Below are 18,869 nucleotides of genomic sequence, written 5' to 3'. Positions count from 1 at the left end.
TGTTCTCTTTAGGTGCTAGCAGCAGAATTAGCAGTGGAAGTGGATAAGGGGGCCTGTGACCCAGTCCATGCTCACAGCCTCTACAGCCCCACACTACCCTTGCTTGAGTTTCTGTAATAACAGAAAACCCTCCATGAGGAGGGAGCAGGCTCATTACAGGGCCTGGGGTGACTTTCATTACCACTGCTGTTGCCACTTCCCAATCACCGGTGGACTCCAAGCAAGCGATGAGGGAAAGAGAAGGTGTGTACACTGAGCAGTGAAGATTTCCACTGCACCTCTTTCCTAGCACTGATCCTATCCAACAGAAAATGGTGGCCCCCTGGCAGCAGTTTGTCCAGCTGTTGTCATTTGTCTTTAAACAAAAATCCAAAGGAAATTTTATTTATTTATTAATTTTAACAAATATATTTCAAGAGAAAAAACACCTTGATTTGAAATCAGAGCTTACAGAAAAAAAAACAATTATCCATTCCTTAATATCTCTGTTCATAATTCCAAGTCCTTAAAAAAAAAAAAAGGGGGGGGGTGAATCCAATCCCACTACCTCTAGTAAATTTAATCAAAAATAATTAAAAAAAAAACAAAAAAACCTGCTGTACGCAGTGCTAAAATATTAATACGGACCTTATTACTGGCAATAACAGTCCCCATTGGAGAAGAGCTTATCTGAAAGGAAAGTAGAAAGCTGGGGTGGCAGAAAAAAAGAATGGGAAAACCCTGATATTTGATAATGCATTTACAAGGAAATTGAAATAGGAACATTGCTCCAATCTCAATAACCTTAGGCTTTAACAACAGAAACTGTTTTCTTCTTTTCTGTGTTGTCCTAAGCAAATCAGGGAAGATATTGATTTTAAGACCCATAAAAATTTCTAAGCGATGATGGAAAAACATTTTTAATGTCCATTCTTCATCCGCCTCCAATAGGAACGAAACAGAGTCTTCCTGCGATGTTTCGAGGATTTCTGTAAGTTTCAATTTGGGGCATCACAATAGGAGTTAAAACCTGAACTTCTTTATGATCCAAAAAATCCTTCCTGCTATAAGGAGGAATGTAATAGACTCGTGATGTTAAAGGAAGTGCCTGTTCAGGAACTGTGAGAACTTCAATCATATATTTCTTCCAATGCCCTTCGGGGGAGTAAGTTGATCTCTGGGAAAATTAATAAAACGTAAATGTTTTCCTCTTAATATATTTTCCATATTCTCCAGCCTGGTAGAAAATAAATGGTTTTCCTTTATTAAGGAGGCATGTAACGATGAATTATTTTTAGCATCTTGTTCAAATACTTCAATAGATTTTTTATTCATTAAGGGGTGGATTTTAAAAGGGTTACAAGCGTAATATACATGTGTAACCCTTTTAAAACCCTCCTGCGCGCGTCGAGCCTATGTCCCGGAGCTTGAAAAAATGGGCGGGGAGTGGGCGGGGGCAGGACCGGGACCGAGGCCTCCGGCACAGCGGTCGTGCTGGCGCGTGCAACCTACGCCTGCCCAGAGGCAGGCGTAAATACAGAAACAGAGGTAGTAGGGGGGATTTAGGTAGGGCTGAGGAGTGGGTTAGATAGGGGAAGGTGAGGGCGGGCGGAGGGAACAGGGAAAGCCATCGGGGCTCCCCTAGGGCTTTGGCACGTGCAAGCTGCACAAGTGTGCACCACCTTGCGCGTGCCGACATCGGATTTTATAACGTGCATGGCTGCGCGCGCATGTTATAAAATCGGGCGTAGATTTGTGCACGCCGGGTTGCGCGCACAAATCTACGCCCTCGCACAAGTCTTAAAATCCGGCCCTAAAGTTTCCTTTTCCACCACTTTTAAACAGGTATCAAATTTTTCCATCTTAGAATATACAGGAGCCATTTGATTGAAAATATTAGCATTTAGTGTTTGAATTGCTTCCCAGATAGTGTCAAGGGAAATAACTGATGGTCTTACCAGATTGATCTTCTTTTTATGAGGCAATGCAAGTTCTCCTCCATTTTCAGACCAAGATTCAGTGTTCCCAGCTTGTTCCCTGTGTCCTGGCAAAGTCATGGAGAACTCAGAAAACACCTCTGGTACAACAGCCAAGGACTGTCCATCGGAAGCTTGTCCACCTTCAAGTAGTGTAGATTCAGAAAAATGATCGAGGAGTCTCCCTTCAGCAGGGTTCCCGGGATCCGTCCATTCCTCCAGCGACAAGGTAGTTTGGAGCTCTGGGGCAGTGTCAGGTAACACTTCTTCCAGATCACCTCCCAGCGAGCTAACTCCCGGATCAAGTGCTCGCCGCTAAATTGGGCATCCATCGGGCCAAGAATCGGTGGTAAAGATGCTGGCAGGGTTTCCCTCTCCCTAGCCTGGTGTTTTCTCACAGAGTGAGGCATTTGAACTAATTAAACCGACAGACCTCTCTCACGTGCAACCAGCAAGATCAGCCATCTTGGATCTGGAAATGTTATTTATATATTTTAAAGTATATCCTGCAGATCCTAAAACCTTGGTCGGGGCAAGATACAACATAACAAATAGAATAAAAGCCTCTGATGCTGACTAGGGGGCTGTTTGGAGGAGAGGCTCTGTGAAGGGATGGAGCAGATGGAGGCGGGGCTTGAGGATTGGATCAGGTGGTGAGGGAATGCTTGTGGAAGGTATGAGGGCAATTGGGGATGTAAGAATCGAGATGGAGTAAGTAGGAGAATAGTTGGAGGGGATGGGTGATGGAGTTAAATATCTCCTAGGTTTCCATACAAAGGAGGCTAGCAGCTCTGGCACCAGGGATCATGAGATAAAAGTGAAAGGGGGGAGACTCAGGCATAATCTTAGGAAATCTTTCTTTACAGAGAGGGCGGTGAATGCAAGGACAGTATCTGAATTTAAGAAAGTGTGGGCTAAATACAGGGGATCTCTGAGCCAGAGGTAGGGATTGTAGAGCTGAGCAGTTGTTGTGGATGGGTAGACTGGATAGGCCCTGCGGCCTTTTTCTGCCATCATCTTTCTCTGTTTCCAAATTGTTCTGTTCTAGCGCTAGTCAATAGAATGTGTGTTACTTTGTTTTGCAGAATGGAAAGATAGAAAATGTACAAAAATATAGTAGCAGATATTAATAAAAACTTTTCCGGAAGGAAGCAGCGGCTGTGAAAACTTTCTCAGGCTTATTGCAGGGTCTGTCTCTGCCACCAATCACAGCTACTGACGGTGAAGCTGGGGAGATGGAGGGCCTGGGGGGAGCTTCTATTCCCAGGCCATGATGACCTTATTGAAGTTCACAAACACTCCTTTGTTAGCTTTGCTGAAAAGACAGAACACACAAAGCAAAAGTTTACTCTGCATGCAAGTGCCATTGTTTGGTTCCTATTGCTTTTCTTTTCCTAGCTCGATCCAGTTTGCTTATAACCATCCTGGAAGTCGGATCTTCTATATTAACATTGAGGGTTATTGTCTGCATGACATTCCACACCTTTTCCCATTTTCTTTTCACTAAATTAAACCTTTGCTGATATTGTCAGAGGGGTGTGTACCTGTGAAAATGTGTTCTACTGTTTTTTACTTCACTTTAGTGAAGAAATGGAGAAATTACTTACCTGATAATTTCGTTTTCCTTAGTGTAGACAGATGGACTCAGGACCAATGGGTATAGTGTACTCCTGATAGCAGTTGGAGACGGATCAGATTTCAATCTGACGTCAGCCCTAGTACATATACCCCTGCAGGAAGTGCAGCTCTTCAGTATTCTCCTCGAAAAGCATTGTGGATATATGTGTGACTGACTAATTTGAATAACTTGATTAACTTTATAACTTGGTTAACTTGATTAATTTCAACTGGTTGAATTGGCTATAGCTGGAGACCGCCAGTGCCCTCAACAGAGAAACATCGACACCTGGTAGGATGGGTGTCCTAGATGAAGGAAAGCATAGCTTACCCTTTAATCACTCGCTCCTGGGGACGTCCCCCGATAATTCCATGAGTAACGGCAGCCGAGGGTGGGATGCTGAGTCCATCTGTCTACACTAAGGAAAACGAAATTATCAGGTAAGTAATTTCTCCATTTCCTAGCATGTAGCAGATGGACTCAGGACCAATGGGATGTATAAAAGCTACTCCCGAACCAGGTGGGAGGCTGCCCGTGACCCACTTAGTACTGCCCTAGCAAATGCTGTGTCCTCCCTAGCCTGAACATCCAGGCCGGTAAAACCTGGAGAAAGTGTGGATGGAGGACCATGTCGCCACCCTGCAGATCTCAGCGAGTGACAGCATCTTGGTTTCTGCCCAGGACACTGCCTGGGCCTTAGTAGAATGGGCCTTGACTGTAAAGGCGGTGGCTTGCCTGCTTCCATGTAGGCCACCTTGATGACTTCTTTGATCCAGCGGGCTATGGTTGCTCGTGAGGCCGCTTCCCCCTGTTTCTTCCCGCTGTGGACGAATAGATGGTCCGTCTTTCGTATGGATTCCGACCTTTCCAGGTATCGAACTAGGAGCCTGCCGACATTGAGATGTCGTAGACTTCGAGCCTCTTCCGAATTCTTATGCTCATCTGGTGATGGTAGTAAGATTGTTTGGTTGAGATGGAAGTGAGACACCACTTTGGGGAGGAACGACGGAACTGTGCATAACTGGATGGTTTCCGGGGTGAGTCTGAGGAATGGCTCCCGGCAGGACAGTGCTTGTAGCTCAGATATACGATGAGCTGAACAGACTGCCAGCAGGAAGGCTGTCTTCAATGTTAATAGTCGAAGAGACAGGCCACGGAGAGGTCTGAAGGAGGTTCCTGCTAGGAAATCTAGGACCAGGTTGAGGTTCCAAAGAGGCACCAGCCATTTTAGGGGTGGTCGGATGTGCTTGACTCCTTTCAGGAAGCGGGAGACATCCGGATGAGAGGCTATGCTGCCGCTCTCACTCTTGGTTCTGCAGCATGACAAGGCCGCCACCTGTACCTTGATGGAGTTGAGGGACAATCCCTTCTGTAGTCCTTTCTGTAGGAATTCCAAAATCGCAGGAATTTTGACTGAGTGTGGCATGATGTCGTGGTCCTCGCACCAAGATTTGAATACTCTCCAAATCCTTTTGTATGTTAGGGATGTGGAGAACTTGCGTGCTCACAGTAGGGTGTCAATTACTGCCCCCGAGTATCCTCTCCTCCTTAGGCGAGTCCTCTCAATGGCCAGACTGTAAGAGAGAATCAAGCTGGATCCTCATGGAGGATCGGTCCCTGTTGGAGCAGGTCTCTGTGTGGAGGTAGCGGCAGGGGGGGGTTCCCTGCCAGCAGTCTTCACATGTCTGCGTACTACGGTCTTCTTGGCCAGTCCGGGGCCACTAGAAGTACTGGCCCCCTGTGGTGTTCTATCTTGTGGATGATTGTGCCCAATAGGGGCTAAGGTGGGAAGGCATACATAAGAACATAAGAAATTGCCATGCTGGGTCAGACCAAGGGTCCATCAAGCCCAGCATCCTGTTTCCAACAGAGGCCAAAACCAGGCCACAAGAACCTGGCAATTACCCAAACACTAAGAAGATCCCATGCTACTGATACAAATAATAGTGGCTATTCCCTAAGTAAAATTGATTAATAGCCATTAATGGACTTCTCCTCCAAGAACTTATCCAAACCTTTTTTGAACCCAGCTACACTAACTGCACTAACCACATCCTCTGGCAACCAATTCCAGAGCTTTATTGTGCGTTGAGTGAAAAAGAATTTTCTCCGATTAGTCTTACATGTGCTACTTGCTAACTTCATGGAATGCCCCCCTAGTCCTTCTATTATTCGAAAGTGAAAATAACCGAGTCACATCTACTCATTCAAGACCTCTCATGATCTTAAAGACCTCTATCATATCCCCCCTCAGCCGTCTCTTCTCCAAGCTGAACAGCCCTAATCTCTTCAGCCTTTCCTCATAGGGAAGCTGTTCCATCCCCTTTATCATTTTGGTTGCCCTTCTCTGTACCTTCTTCATCGCAACTATATCTTTTTGAGATGCGGCTACCAGAATTGTACACAGTATTCAAGGTGTGGTCTCACCATGGAGCGATAGAGGCATTATGACATTTTCCGTTCTATTAACCATTCCCTTCCTAATAATTCCTAACATTCTATTTGCTTTTTTGACTGCTGCAGCACACTGAGCTGACTATTTTAAAGTATTATCCACTATGATGCCTAGATCTTTTTCCTGGGTGGTAGCTCCTAATATGGAACCTAACATCGTGTAACTACAGCAATGGTTATTTTTCCCTATATGCAACACCTTGCACTTGTCCACATTAAATTTCATCTGCCATTTGGATGCCCAATCTTCAAGTCTTGCAAGGTCCTCCTGCAATGTATCACAGTCTGCTTGTGATTTAACTACTCTGAATAATTTTGTATCATCTGCAAATTTGATAACCTCACTCGTCGTATTCCTTTCCAGATCATTTATATATATATATTGAAAAGCACCGGTCCAAGTACAGATCCCTGAGGCACTCCACCGTTTACCCTTTTCCACTGAGAAAATTGACCATTTAATCCTACTCTCTGTTTCCTGTCTTTTAACCAGCTTGTAATCCACGAAAGGACATCGCCTGGATGGCGTATAACAGAGTCTCCTGTGGCCAGGTCTATACCAGGGCATCTATTTCCTGGAACTGGGGTTCCCGCCTGCAGCTGAGGAAACTGGGTACCTGGGCGTTGGACCGACTTGACAGGAGGTCCATGGTTGGTGTTCCCCAACTGTTTACTATCAATTGGAATGCTGTGGTTGACAGTTTCCATTCTCCTGGATGTAGACTTTCTCTGCTGAGGTAGTCCGCTGCAACATTTTCTTTCCCAGCAATGTGGACGGCCAAGATCTCTTGAAGATTCACTTCCGCCCATGACATTAGAGGGTCTATTTCCAGAGACACCTGTTGGCTTCTGGTTCCTCCCTGATGGTTGATGTAGGCCACTGTTGTGGCATTGTCAGACATTACTCTGACCACTTTGCCTTTGAGTCTGTGACCGAACCTTAGGCAGACTAGTCTGACTGCCCGGGCTTCTAGGTGATTGATATTCCATCCAGACTCTTCTTTGTTCCATTGCCCTTGAGCGGTTAGCTCCTGGCAGTGTGCTCCCCATCCTCGTAGGCTGGCATCTGTGGTGAGTAGGATCCAGGTTGGGGAGGATAGGCTCTTTCCCTGGCATCGTAGTTGTGCCTGAACTCTTTCTGGGAGCTGAAGCCGTACAGTGTAGTTTTGGGACAGTGGATTCCATCGTGATAGTAGTGAGCGTTGTAGGGGGTTTCATGTGAGCCCGTGCCCATGGGACTACTTCCAGTGTGGATTCCATAAGGCCAAGAACTTATAGGTAATCCCAAGCTGTGGGGCGAAATTCGCTCAACAGGGTTCGTAACTGGGTCATCAGTTTTGATCTCCTTGTCGGTGTCAGGATGACCTTGTCTTGTTTTGGTGTCGAACCGGACTCCCAGGTATTCTAGAGATTGGGAAGGCTGCAGGCAGCTCTTTGTGTTGACCACCCACCCGAGGCTCTCAGTAGAGTTTTGACTCTGTTGGTTGCCTGGTGGCTTTCCTCTGGGAATTTCGCTCTGATTAGCCAATCGTCTAGATAAGGGTGCACGCGGATTCCTTCCTTCCTCAGTGTTGCTGCCATCACCACTATGATCTTGATGAACGTCTGGGGTGCAGTGGCTAACCTGAAAGATAGTGCCCTGAACTGGTAGTGACTGTCCAGGATAGAGAAGCGTAGAAAACGCTGATGCTCTTGATGGATCGGAATGTGTAGGTAGGCTTCCGACAGATCCAGGGAGGTAAGGAACTCTCCCGGTTGTATCTCCCTTATTACCGAGCTTAGGGTTTCCATGCGGAAGCGAGGAATCTTCAGATGAAGGTTGACCGCCTTGAGGTCCAGGATAGGTCTGAACATTCCTTCCTTCTTGGAAACGATAAAATAGATGGAATAATGGCCAATATTTATTTGTTGTGGGAGCACCGGTGTTTAGCCCTAAGGCTAGTAATCTGGTCAGTGTAGCTTCCACTGCCATTCTCTTGGAAGGGTCGTGGCAGGGAGATTCCACAAACTTGTCCGGAGGGAGGTGGTGGAAATCCAGGTAATCTCTCTCGAATGATGGATAGAACCCACTTGTTCAAAGTTATCTCGACCCATCTTTGGTAGAATAGGGCCAGTCTACCCCCTATGGCTTCTTCCTTTGGATGGGTTGGCTGATCTTCATTGTGGGGTGCGGCTGGGGCCTGGGCCCGAGCTGGCTCCCCTTAATTGTGCTTGTTCCGAAAGGACTGACTCCGATCTGCGGGGCGGGCCGCTTGATATGAGCTTCTATATGTGTTGAAGCGCTGTGATCCTCTGCCCCTGGAGGTCCGGGGGAAGGATCGCTGGTTTCTCTTATTCCTGTCCTCCAGTAGCCGCGGCAGTAGGGACTCGCCCCACTTGTTGGCTATTTTCTCTAGTTTGCTTCCAAACAGAAGTGTTCCCTTGAAAGCCATCCTTGTGAGACTCGTTTTAGAGGATGCGTCGGCCGACCAGTTTTGGAGCCAGCTTTGTCTTCTGGCTGCCACGGCTGATGACACTCCTCTAGCTGCGGTGCACACCAGATCAGAACCGGCATTCATGAGGAATGATACTGCTGGTTCCAAGGCTTCCCCAGGAGTGTTGTTCCTGGTCTGTGCTAAGCAGGCGCGTGTCACCACGGCACAGCAGGCCGCGATCTGTAAAGACATAGTGGAGACGTCAAAGGACTGTTTGAGGATAGATTCCAGACGTTTGTCTTGAGCATCCTTGAGTGCTGTTCCTCCCCTCCACCGGGACAGTAGTGCGCTTCGAGACCGTGTAGACCATGGCATCCACTTTCGGACATGCCAGATCTTTGGTGGCAGGGTCCAGAGGGTACATGGCTGCCAGGACCCGGCCCCCTTTGAACATGGTTTCTGGGGCATCCCATGGTTTCTGGGGCATCCCATCCCTATTGTCCTGGCTGGTGACCTGTACGTCTCCTCTAGCTTCGGAGACCGGAGACTTTTAAATAGATTTCCAACTTTCTTTGTCTCTGCACTTCCCGGTTTCGTTCCGGGCGATCTCCGGCTACAGGGGGAGAGGGAAAATACCTTCACCGCTGCGCTCGAGGCTGCACCCGCTGTCTCTCAGCCTCACCCTATGTCGGGGGCTAGGTCCCCGCCGAGGGTCGGCCGCCGGTCCGAGGCTCACCTCTAAGGGATCACGGAAATCACCTCGGCAATCTCGACTGGGGGAGGGACCCAACGGGTGTCACCGCAGGAGAGCGGGGCTTGTCTGTAGAGGTAAAATTTCTTCTTAATTTGGATTTCTTTGGTAAAATTTACTCTAACGCTGTGCGAGCGTGCATAGAGTCCCTAACTGCTATGGAGATGGAAAATACTGAAGAGCTGCACTTCCTGCAGGGGTATATGTACTAGGGCTGACGTCAGATTGAAATCTGACCCATCTCCAACTGCTATCAAGAGTACACTATACCCATTGGTCCTGAGTCCATCTGCTACACGCTAGGAAAAATATTGGATTTAGAAAAATTTTTCTTCCACCTGTATTGCTAAACTACAAATGACTCAGGTTTGTTAAAACTAGGCATAAACACAAAGAACCAGAAACCCAACCTGTGGGATGTTTTTCATCTGCTATTTAAAAAAAATAATGCATAAAACAATATTTAACACAGGTTGGGAAAACTGTTCAAGCTAAAACAGTTATAATCTGTATTTCCAGTCTGAGTTTAATATCTGTCTGGAGCAGCGGGTAGTTAAAATATTATATCTGCATATCCTGGTTCTTTCTAAATGGGGGTAGTAGCCTGTAAAATAGGTAATTTCTTCTAATCTTTATTAGCTCACTAGCCGTATACCACACAAATGGGTAAAAAGGATGAAAACAGCTGAAGAGCCCCATGCAGGCATCACATTGATACACATAAAGCATGACTACAGTACGGACAGCTGAAGAGCAGATCTTCATCAGAGCCCCTACAGGCTACACACCCACACAAATGGACAGCTGGACAGCAGATGTTCATCAGAGCCCCATGCAAGTGTCACACTAATACAGAGAGAGCATGAATACAGCATGGACAGCTGAAGAGCAGATCTTCAATAAAACCCTTGGGAGGCCTCATGCTGATACATATAAAGCTTGCAAACAGTGCAGATGGTAGAAGAGCAAGTCTTCACCTGAGCCCCATGCAGGCATCACACTGATAAACATAAAGCATGAGTACAGCATGGACAGCTGAAGAACATGGGCTTTCTCAAATCAAAAAGGAAAGAAGAGCAGGGCCGGTGGAAGCACTAGGCGATCGCCTAGGGCGCCTAGCATTAGGGGGTGCCGAGCTGCTGGTGGCCGTCAAGAAGGCTCATACAGCCACGGAAGATCGGCAGAGCCGTGGTGGACCTCACGTCACCACGGCCCGAAAAAAAAGGTTGCATCTAAGCCTACAAATACTCCTCCTCCTTCCTGACCCCGCGGACCCAGAAGAAAAATGTTGCTGGAGCCGCTTGGGCAGGAAGGAGGAGGAGCATCAGCCGCGTGCCAGAAGGAGGTGGAGCATCAGCGCTTACGGGTCGCCACGAATCCTACATTGCGGGCGGTCCAAGAAGACCAGGGCCGCTGCAGAGCCCATCCTGCGGCGACCCATGAAGAGGAGGCCCAGAGGTGAGAGAGAGGCTGAGGGTCTGTAGAGGGTGTGTGTGTATGTGTGTATGAGATGAGTTGAGAGATTGTGTGAGAGTGAGTTGAGAGACTGTGTGTGTGGGAGTGAGGACCTGATGGTTTGCAGAGACAGCATGTGAGAGCCTCTGTGTGTGTGAGAGAGACAGCATGTGACAGTGAGAGCCTGTGCTTGAGCAAGACAGCATGTGAGAGTGAGAGAGCCTGTGTGTGTGTGTGAGACTCAGCATGTGCCAGTGAGAGACTATATGTATGAATGATTGTATGAGAGAGAGCGTGTGTGTGTGTGTGTGTAAGAGAAAGCATGTGAGAATGAGAACCTGTGTGTTTGAGGGAAGAAGACAGATGGAGAGAAAAGAAATAGAAAAAAAGACAATATAAAAGAAATTGGCAAAAAAAAATAAGAAAGGGAAGGTGAAAAAAAAATTCTGTGACCAACAGATTAGAAAACTAAGATCAGACAGCAAAGTAAAAAAAAAAAATTACTTTTTATTGATTGGCACATGTAATCTTTGGGAATGTGCAAGAGTAGCACTTTCTCTATGCGGATCTCACAATGTAGGAGATCAGCATGGAGGAAGTGGAAGCCCACGGGGTCTGCAGAGAGGAGGCAGCAGAATGGGCTTCAGTGCCAGTAGCAGCAATCAGCACCTCCCCAATAGCCACGCGGCAGCAGTGACAGTGGCAGCAGAGGAATGAGAGAGGCTCTGAGGTTACTGGCAAAAGAAAGAGAGGGGGTCTGCCTTTAGTGTGTGCATGTGTATGAATGGGAGTCTGCCTGGGGGTGTATGTGTGTGAATGCATGGGTACCTGCCTGAGGGTGTGTCTGTGTATGGGAATGAATGGGTGTCTTCCTGGGGTTTGTATGTGTGAGAATTGGTGCCTGCCTGGGGGTCTGTGTGTGTGAGAATGAATGTGTGCATACCTGGAGGATGGGGAGGGAGTGGTGTGAGAATGATTGGGAGCTTGCCTGGGTGTGTGTGTTTGTGTGTATGTGAGGGAGCCAGTGAGAGCATGAGTGTGTATGAGAAAATCAAGGGGAGTAAGAGTGTGTGTGTGTGTAGGAGGGGGTGTTTGGGGAGAGAGAGTCTTACACCCTGAGAGTGTGTCAGTGTCTGTGAGAGCGAGAGGTTATGGTGGGTATAAGAGCATGAATGTGTATGTGTGTGACAGTGTATGTGTGAGAGAGAATGGACATGTGAGTATGTGTGTGAGAGAGCGAGGATAACCTCCTAATCCTCGACAATATCAGGGTGACTGGAAATCAAGAGCTCCCATGCATGGACAGCAGGGGCTTTTTAAAATCCTTATTAGTTTAAATTATTGGGTGTTATTTGATACATGTGCTGTTTTGAAATGTTTTATTGGTGTTTGGGAAATTGTAAAAAATGTATATGATTTGAATTAATAGAAATTCTATTTATCAGTAGTTTTAAAATATTCTTTTATTAGTATGGTTTTACTATAACAACTGATACTTTATGTTTCTTGATTTTATTGTTTTATGAGGAATGGTGGTTCTGTTTTTCCATTATTAATACACAGAGTCTGGCTTCTTGGGGTTTCCATTTCAGTTTTTTCTAATTTGTGCTCCTTTATTTTGTATTCTGTATTTGGTGAGGGTCTGTCTCTGCTCTGTGTGTGTGACCATGATGAGAGATTCTGCTAGCATAGGGATCAATAGCAATCTGGTTTGGTTTGTTTCCTCAGTAGGTGGTGTATTGGTATTCTAGGACCCAGTGTAATATTTACCCTTGCTTATTCACAGGTAAGGTTATTGTTGTTTGAGTCCTTGGTGTTATTACTGTTATGTTACGATGGGATTGCAGTATAGATTTTGAGTGTCTTTTTTTGTGGTGTTTTGTGTTAGCTCACAATGTGTCTGGCTGTGGAAGGTGTTTGTGCTGCTGTTACTGTGAGGTGACACCAGAATTTGAAAATATCTTTTAGTTTGATGAGCTGTAAGGGAAACATCCAAGCTCCATTGTTTGGGGGAATTTCAGTGGATGCACAGAGTTACAGAACTGGAGGTGCAGGATTTGTATTGACATTCTGTCCCTTCCTATATATTCCAGACTTCACTCTCATAGCCACATAGAATTAGTTGAATGAGGCTATCAAATAATTTTATAGTGTGAAACTGGCCAGCTTTTTAAAATTACTCAGAAGACCCTTTGGACTTTTTTTATTAACACTTTTTTTTATAACCAATTTTAAAGCAGGATCCATGCTATAGAGGTGGGTGTGATGAAGAAATGTCATTTTGGCTTCCCCCCCCCAACAATTCTTCTGGCTAGAGTCACCACTGATTTTCTGTGACCTTAAGCATTAGTACAAGAAGGATTAAGGGGGGGGGGGGATGCTGGAGAGGCACACAAATGCATTGGTCCCCGGGTGCCGGAGACCCTTGGTGCGCCACTGGGTGCGAGCCATATGGGGCCGCAAGCGATAGCAAAGAGGAGTGGAGATTTGGCGGGCCGCAAGCAGTGCCCAACCCGCTCACGACCCAGAAAACCACACAGCGGGTGTGATCGAGAATGAGATAGGAATCGGGGCCAAGACCGGGGGGGTGGCTGAGCAATGGGGGGGGGGGGGGGGGGGGGGGGGCGGCGCAAGGGAGAAGGCTCGCCTAGGGTGCCTAATCCCCTTGCACCGGCCCTGAAGAAGAGTCACATTTAAGAATAAAAGAGGAAGCAACACAGACAAGAAGGAGCTACACTGACATGTCAGGATTGCAGCAGTATTGCATTCTGTTTCTTTAATCAGAACGTGAGAATGAGTTTGTTAGGTTTTCTGAAAAGACTCTGGCAGAGTGTGTTTGAGAGATTTGCACACAGTCCCATGAATTATTGCATCATCTTGTGGCCACTCCCTGAAGCAGCTCTACCCTACCAGGGCTCAGCTATCCTACTCCTCAAGTGGTGAAAAACTGAGTACAGCAGCAATTCATCACACTTATGCAAATTTGCCTCACACATATTAAGAAAATTTGCAGAACTTAACCCTTTACTGCCAGGGTTGCATGTAAGACTTCAGGTAACTACACATTGTTGAGTGCAAGTAAAGAATTTGCAAAACCCAATACAATAGATTTCCAGTTGTTTTAAATTAGCTGTTTCCCTCCAAAAGTAGCCATGCTTGTTTGTGAAGTTTATTGTAAGCAGCATCTCCCACAGTGCAGGTGCAGTAAGGCAGAGTTGCTCAGTTGAGCACCCTGATAAGGGCAGTGAGCAGGAAACTCTTCAGAAGAGAGAAGCCCTCCATCGATAGTCTACGGATTTGATTAAATAAGCTCTGGACGCTTTTAAAGGGAATTGCTCTTTCAAAAGCATCTAGTCAACGGAAACTACTGCCATGGCAACCCCGAGGTGACTGGTTATCAAAGAGTGAAGAGCAGAGGGGCGTAGAGAAGGATGGAGTCGTGTAGCAGTGATTTTCTTTTATTTTTCTTAATATGTCCGCAACCTGTATAGTAATGTTAATATTACGCATCCTATGCTTTCATTGTCATCATTACTGAAATGTTCCTACTGATACTGTGTATTTTCTTTGCTCTCTAATTGTCTCTCTCTTGTCCCCTTAAAGGACCATAGTAGCGCGATGTTGTAAAATACCAAGGGTGGCGGGGAATCAGGAGATGCGATATGTTATTAGTTATCTATTAATGCATTGTTAAATGTATAAAATATGATATGATGCTGTATTCTATCCAATGTTATTCTATTGATGCAATAAACTATAAATAAATAAAAAAAGAAGAGAGAAGCAGTGGGACATCAGCCATAGTCAAGCTTGGTGGAACGGACGTCTTACCACACAAAGTGCCGTCTTCCTTCAAACGTGCCGTCATGTTTCCCCATCTCACTGCCTTCCAACTCTATTCCTACATACACGTCCTCTCTCCCAAATAGATGGCCCAAGTACTTGATTAGTCCTTTGCTGATTTTTCCTGCGGGCCGCGAGAATTTTACCAGATTTCCAATTTTCAAATCAGCAACACTTCGTGGAGCAAATGGACGCCTAGGCAGAGTTGATCCACTACAAGATAAAAGTGATATAAAATAGTTAATTATTTCTTGTATTTCTTTGTTAATATGTCTCTGTACACTAAATCTTCTCAGCCTAGGTCAGGAGCTGAGGATGGGCTCTTATTGGTCTTTTGGTTGAGATTAAGATGTATAATACTGGAGGGCAGCTTAGACCTGCCACTTGACCCAAACGGGCAGATTTTAAAAGCCCTACGCATGCCGAGCCTATGTTCCATAGGTCCGGTGATGCACACAAGTCCCAGGACGCGCGTAAGCCCCAGGGCTTTTGAAAGGGGCAGGGGCGGGATGGGACCGAGGTCTCCGGCACAGCAGCTGTGCCAGGGGATCGCACGCCAGTACTTGGCCGGTGCGCACAACCTATGCCTGCCCAGAGGCAGGCGCAACTTGCAAAATAAAGGTTAGGGGGGGTTAGGTAGGGGAAGGTGGGGGGGGGGGGGTGGAAGGAAAGTTCCCTCCGAGGCCGCTCCGATTGCGGAGCGGCCTCGGAGGGAACAGGGAAAGCCATTGGGGCTCCCCTAGGGCTCGGCCCGTGCAAAGTGCACAAGTGTGCACCCCCTTGTGTGCGCTGACCCTGGATTTTATAACATGCGCGCGGCTGTGCGCGCGCATGTTATAAAATGAAGCATAGATTTGTGTGCGCCGGGTTGCGCGCACAAATCTACGCCCGCGCGTAGGTACTAAAATCTGGCCCAAAAGGTTGGGACCCTGAACAAAGTGGGAGGATATAATCTACCATTTAAAACAGAAATCTATGCTCTGTAACAGTACATTAGTCCAGTAAGAACTACAACTATATAAGAAACTAACTTTTAAGAAGGACTAATTTTGCCTCCAAAGGATGTGTTAACATAACACGGTAGATGGCATAAGAACATAAGAACATTTATTTATTTATTTAGAATTTTTATATACCGAAATTCTTGTTGGGAAACAAATCAATCCGGTTTACAGGTAACAATAATAATGCCTAGGGACGGGAAACAGTGCCCCTGGCTTTACAAGAAACATATTAAACATGGCTTTACATGAAACATATTGAACAGAGCGATTCAAAAACGATTCAAAAGAATAACAATAAGGTGACTTCTCTGGGTTGGGGACAAACCTGGACTTCTCTGGGTTAGGGACAAACCTGAGACTTTAGATAAAAATGAATTAAGACTCATTAAATTATAACTTGCTAGGATTTCCCTAAAGTGTGCACAATAAATACAATATAGAAATAACTTGACATTTCATGGTCCGTCTGCTCTGTTCTACTTGGGGACACAAAGTTTTCAGAATGCTGCTGTATCGTATAAAACGCCACTGAACTGTTTTCGATTGTTGGAGAAATTACGACAGTGAACTTTTAAGCAGCGAACCCATGTTTTCCACAAAGCTGAATGCACATCAGTATAAATGACTGTAAACTAAATGTAAAGTTTAAAGAGACATTTCAACTAAATACTTCTTAAATGATTAAGTGTACAAAAATTTTTTTTTTCTTTGAAAAATCGGGATTTCAAGCCTTTTAAAAGTCAAATTACCGTTTTTCCTGAAATTTCCCTAAACTACATTCATAAGATTTAGGCCGGACCTTCGCCGTACTACAAGTCCCGAGATGCAGCGCGCCACGCTCCGCGCAAAGAGCAAGAGGTTGTCCGGCGCAGGACACGCTGGGAGCTGAAGTCCGTCGGGAGAGGGGTCTTCACCTGAGCAGCCATTATCCTGAGCGCGCTGAGTTGTTGCTGCGGGAGAGTTGGGGTGGGGGGGGGTCCAGGTTTATTTTTTTTTAATTGGACTGCGGTGCGTTTGCAAGTGCCGCGCGCCCCGCCAGAATCCCAGCGAGGCGGGGAGGTCGGGCGGGCGCTGTCGGCGGTTGGACGGAGGGGATTGCCGGGGAGCGGCGGGCCGAGGCCTGCAGAATCCCCGGGCTGAGAGTAGCCGCCGCCCCCGGTTCGAAGCCTCTCGCTCTCCCTTTCTCTACGGCCGCTCTCATGTCCCTGGTTGCCTACGCCAGCAGCGAGGAGAGCGACTCGGACTCAGAGCCGGAGACGCCCGGCGACGATGGCAGGGGAGGGGGGTTCTTTTCCAGCTTCCCTGCCCCGAAGAGCTTCGCGCCGGACCCCTGGCGGCGCGAGGCTAGCTACCCGCCGCCTTACGTGGCGGGGGCTGAGCGGGGGGAGAAGAACATGCCATACTGGATCAGACCAAGGATCCATCAAGCCCAGCATCCTCTTTTCAACGGTGGCCAATCCAAGTTACAAGTACCTGGCAAATACCCAAACATTAAATAGATTCCAAGCTACTATTCCTTATTGATTAATAGCAGTTTATGGACATCTCCTCTAGGAACTTATCCAAACCTTTTTTTTAAATCCAGTTACACTAACTGCACTAACCACATCCTCTGGCAATGAATGCCAGAGCTTAAGTATGCACTGAGTGAAAAATAATTTTCTCCAATTTGTTTTAAATGAGCTACTTGCTAACTTCATGGAGCACACACTAGTCCTTTTATTGTCTGAGAGTACATGACTGATTTACAATTACCTGTTCAAGTCCTTTCATGATTTTGTAGACCTCGATCATATCCCCCCGCAGCTGTCTCTTCTCCAAGCTGAATAACTCTAACCTCTTTAGCTTTTCCTCATAGGGCAGCCATTCCATCCCCTTTATCATTTTGGTTGCCCTTCTCTGTACTTTCTCCAGTGCAATATATCTTTTTTGAGATGCGGTGACCAGAATTGTACACATTACTCAAGCTGTGGTCTCACAATGGAACAATACAGAGACATTATGATATTTTCCGTTTTATTCACCATTCCCTTCTTAATTCCTAAAATTCTGTTTGCTTTTTTGACCTCTACAGCACACTGAGCCAAGGATTTCAATGTATTATCCATTATGATGCTTAGATCTTTTTCCTGGGTGGTTAATCCTAATATAAAACCTAACATCAAGTAACTACAGCATGGGTAATTTTTCCATATATGCATCACCTTGCACTTGTCCATATTAAATTTCCTCTGCCATTTGGATGCCCAATCTTCCAGCCTCACAAGATCTTCTTGCAGTTTATCACAATCTGCTTAAGATTTAACTACTCTAATTAATTTTGTGTCATCCGCAAATTTGATCACCCCCCTCATCGTTACCTTTTCCAGATCATTTATAAATATATTACAATGCACTGGTCCAAGAACATATCCCTGAGGCACGCCACTGTTTACCTTTGTCCACTGACAAAACTATTTAAACCTACTCTGTTTCCTGTCTTTTAGCCAGTTTGCAATCCACAAAAGGACATCTTGTCCTATCCCATGACTTTTTTTGTTTTCTTAGATGCTTTTCATAAGGGACTTGGGGCCTCATTTTCCAATATCGCAGTGGTAACGCATGAGGGGGCGTGTCCTATGCAAATAAGGCATTTTCCGTGCAGCGGGGAAACATCGCGTCACGCGATGTTTTCGCCATTTGCGGAACTGGATTCGCAAATTGCGAAAACATCGTGCACCGCGATAAAACAACCAATGAATCTTCGCAGTACACGAAAGTGTCCAGCTGGGAGTATCGCGGTCCACGACAATTCCGAACGGTGTATTTGGGGGGGAGAGAGAGAGAGAGAGCCTTCCTATAATGCCTATACCCTAGACAGGTATTTGTATCCGCGTAGGGGGTTGGGGGCCACTTTCACATTCAACATGAGACCTACGGAAAGAACAGTGGTCTCTAGTGAAGATTTGCTGGCCGTCGGAGTGAGGACACTCACTCCAAGAAGAGATTTGGGCAACGTTCTCTCAACCTAGCTTGTTGTTGCCCAGGTAGAGTGTCCATCAAGCTAGGTTGAGAGAACGTTGCCCAAATCTCTTCTTGGAGTGAGTGTCCTCACTCCGACGGCCAGCAAATCTTCACTAGAGACCACTGTTCTTTCCGTAGGTCTCATGTTGAATGTGAAAGTGGCCCCCAACCCCCTACGCTCATACCTAATCCCCACCTCGAGTTACTAGGTGGCCCTCCCATTGTTAAACACCTTCTGAAAACCCAAATACACTAAATCCATTGGCTGACCTTTATCCACATGTTTATTCATCCCTTCAAAAAAATGTAGCAGATTTGTGAGGCAAGACTTCCCTTGGGTAAATCCATGCTGGCTGTGTCCGTTTAAATCAT

At 46.3% G+C, this 18,869-nt stretch overlaps 1 protein-coding gene across 3 annotated transcripts in view; it reads right to left on the bottom strand.

Annotated features, from left to right (window-relative positions):
• Window positions 1–376: 376 nt before the first annotated feature.
• LOC115092318 (myosin-11-like) overlaps window positions 377–18,869 on the bottom strand; it is a 95,915-nt gene continuing 77,422 nt past the window's right edge. For all 3 annotated transcript variants that reach the window (XM_029603091.1, XM_029603092.1, XM_029603093.1), the window contains 3 exons: window positions 14,479–14,703; window positions 1,938–3,270; window positions 377–1,156 (listed from right to left, as the gene is read on the bottom strand). In XM_029603091.1, coding sequence (XP_029458951.1) covers window positions 3,213–3,270; window positions 14,479–14,703 — 283 coding nt within the window. In that variant the 3' untranslated portion in view covers window positions 377–1,156; window positions 1,938–3,212. The remainder of the gene's footprint in view (window positions 1,157–1,937; window positions 3,271–14,478; window positions 14,704–18,869) is intronic.

The sequence above is a fragment of the Rhinatrema bivittatum genome, chromosome 5 (assembly GCF_901001135.1).
Source record: "Rhinatrema bivittatum chromosome 5, aRhiBiv1.1, whole genome shotgun sequence".
Lineage (NCBI taxonomy): Eukaryota > Metazoa > Chordata > Amphibia > Gymnophiona > Rhinatrematidae > Rhinatrema > Rhinatrema bivittatum.
This window is presented reverse-complemented; position numbering and strand designations above follow the sequence as displayed.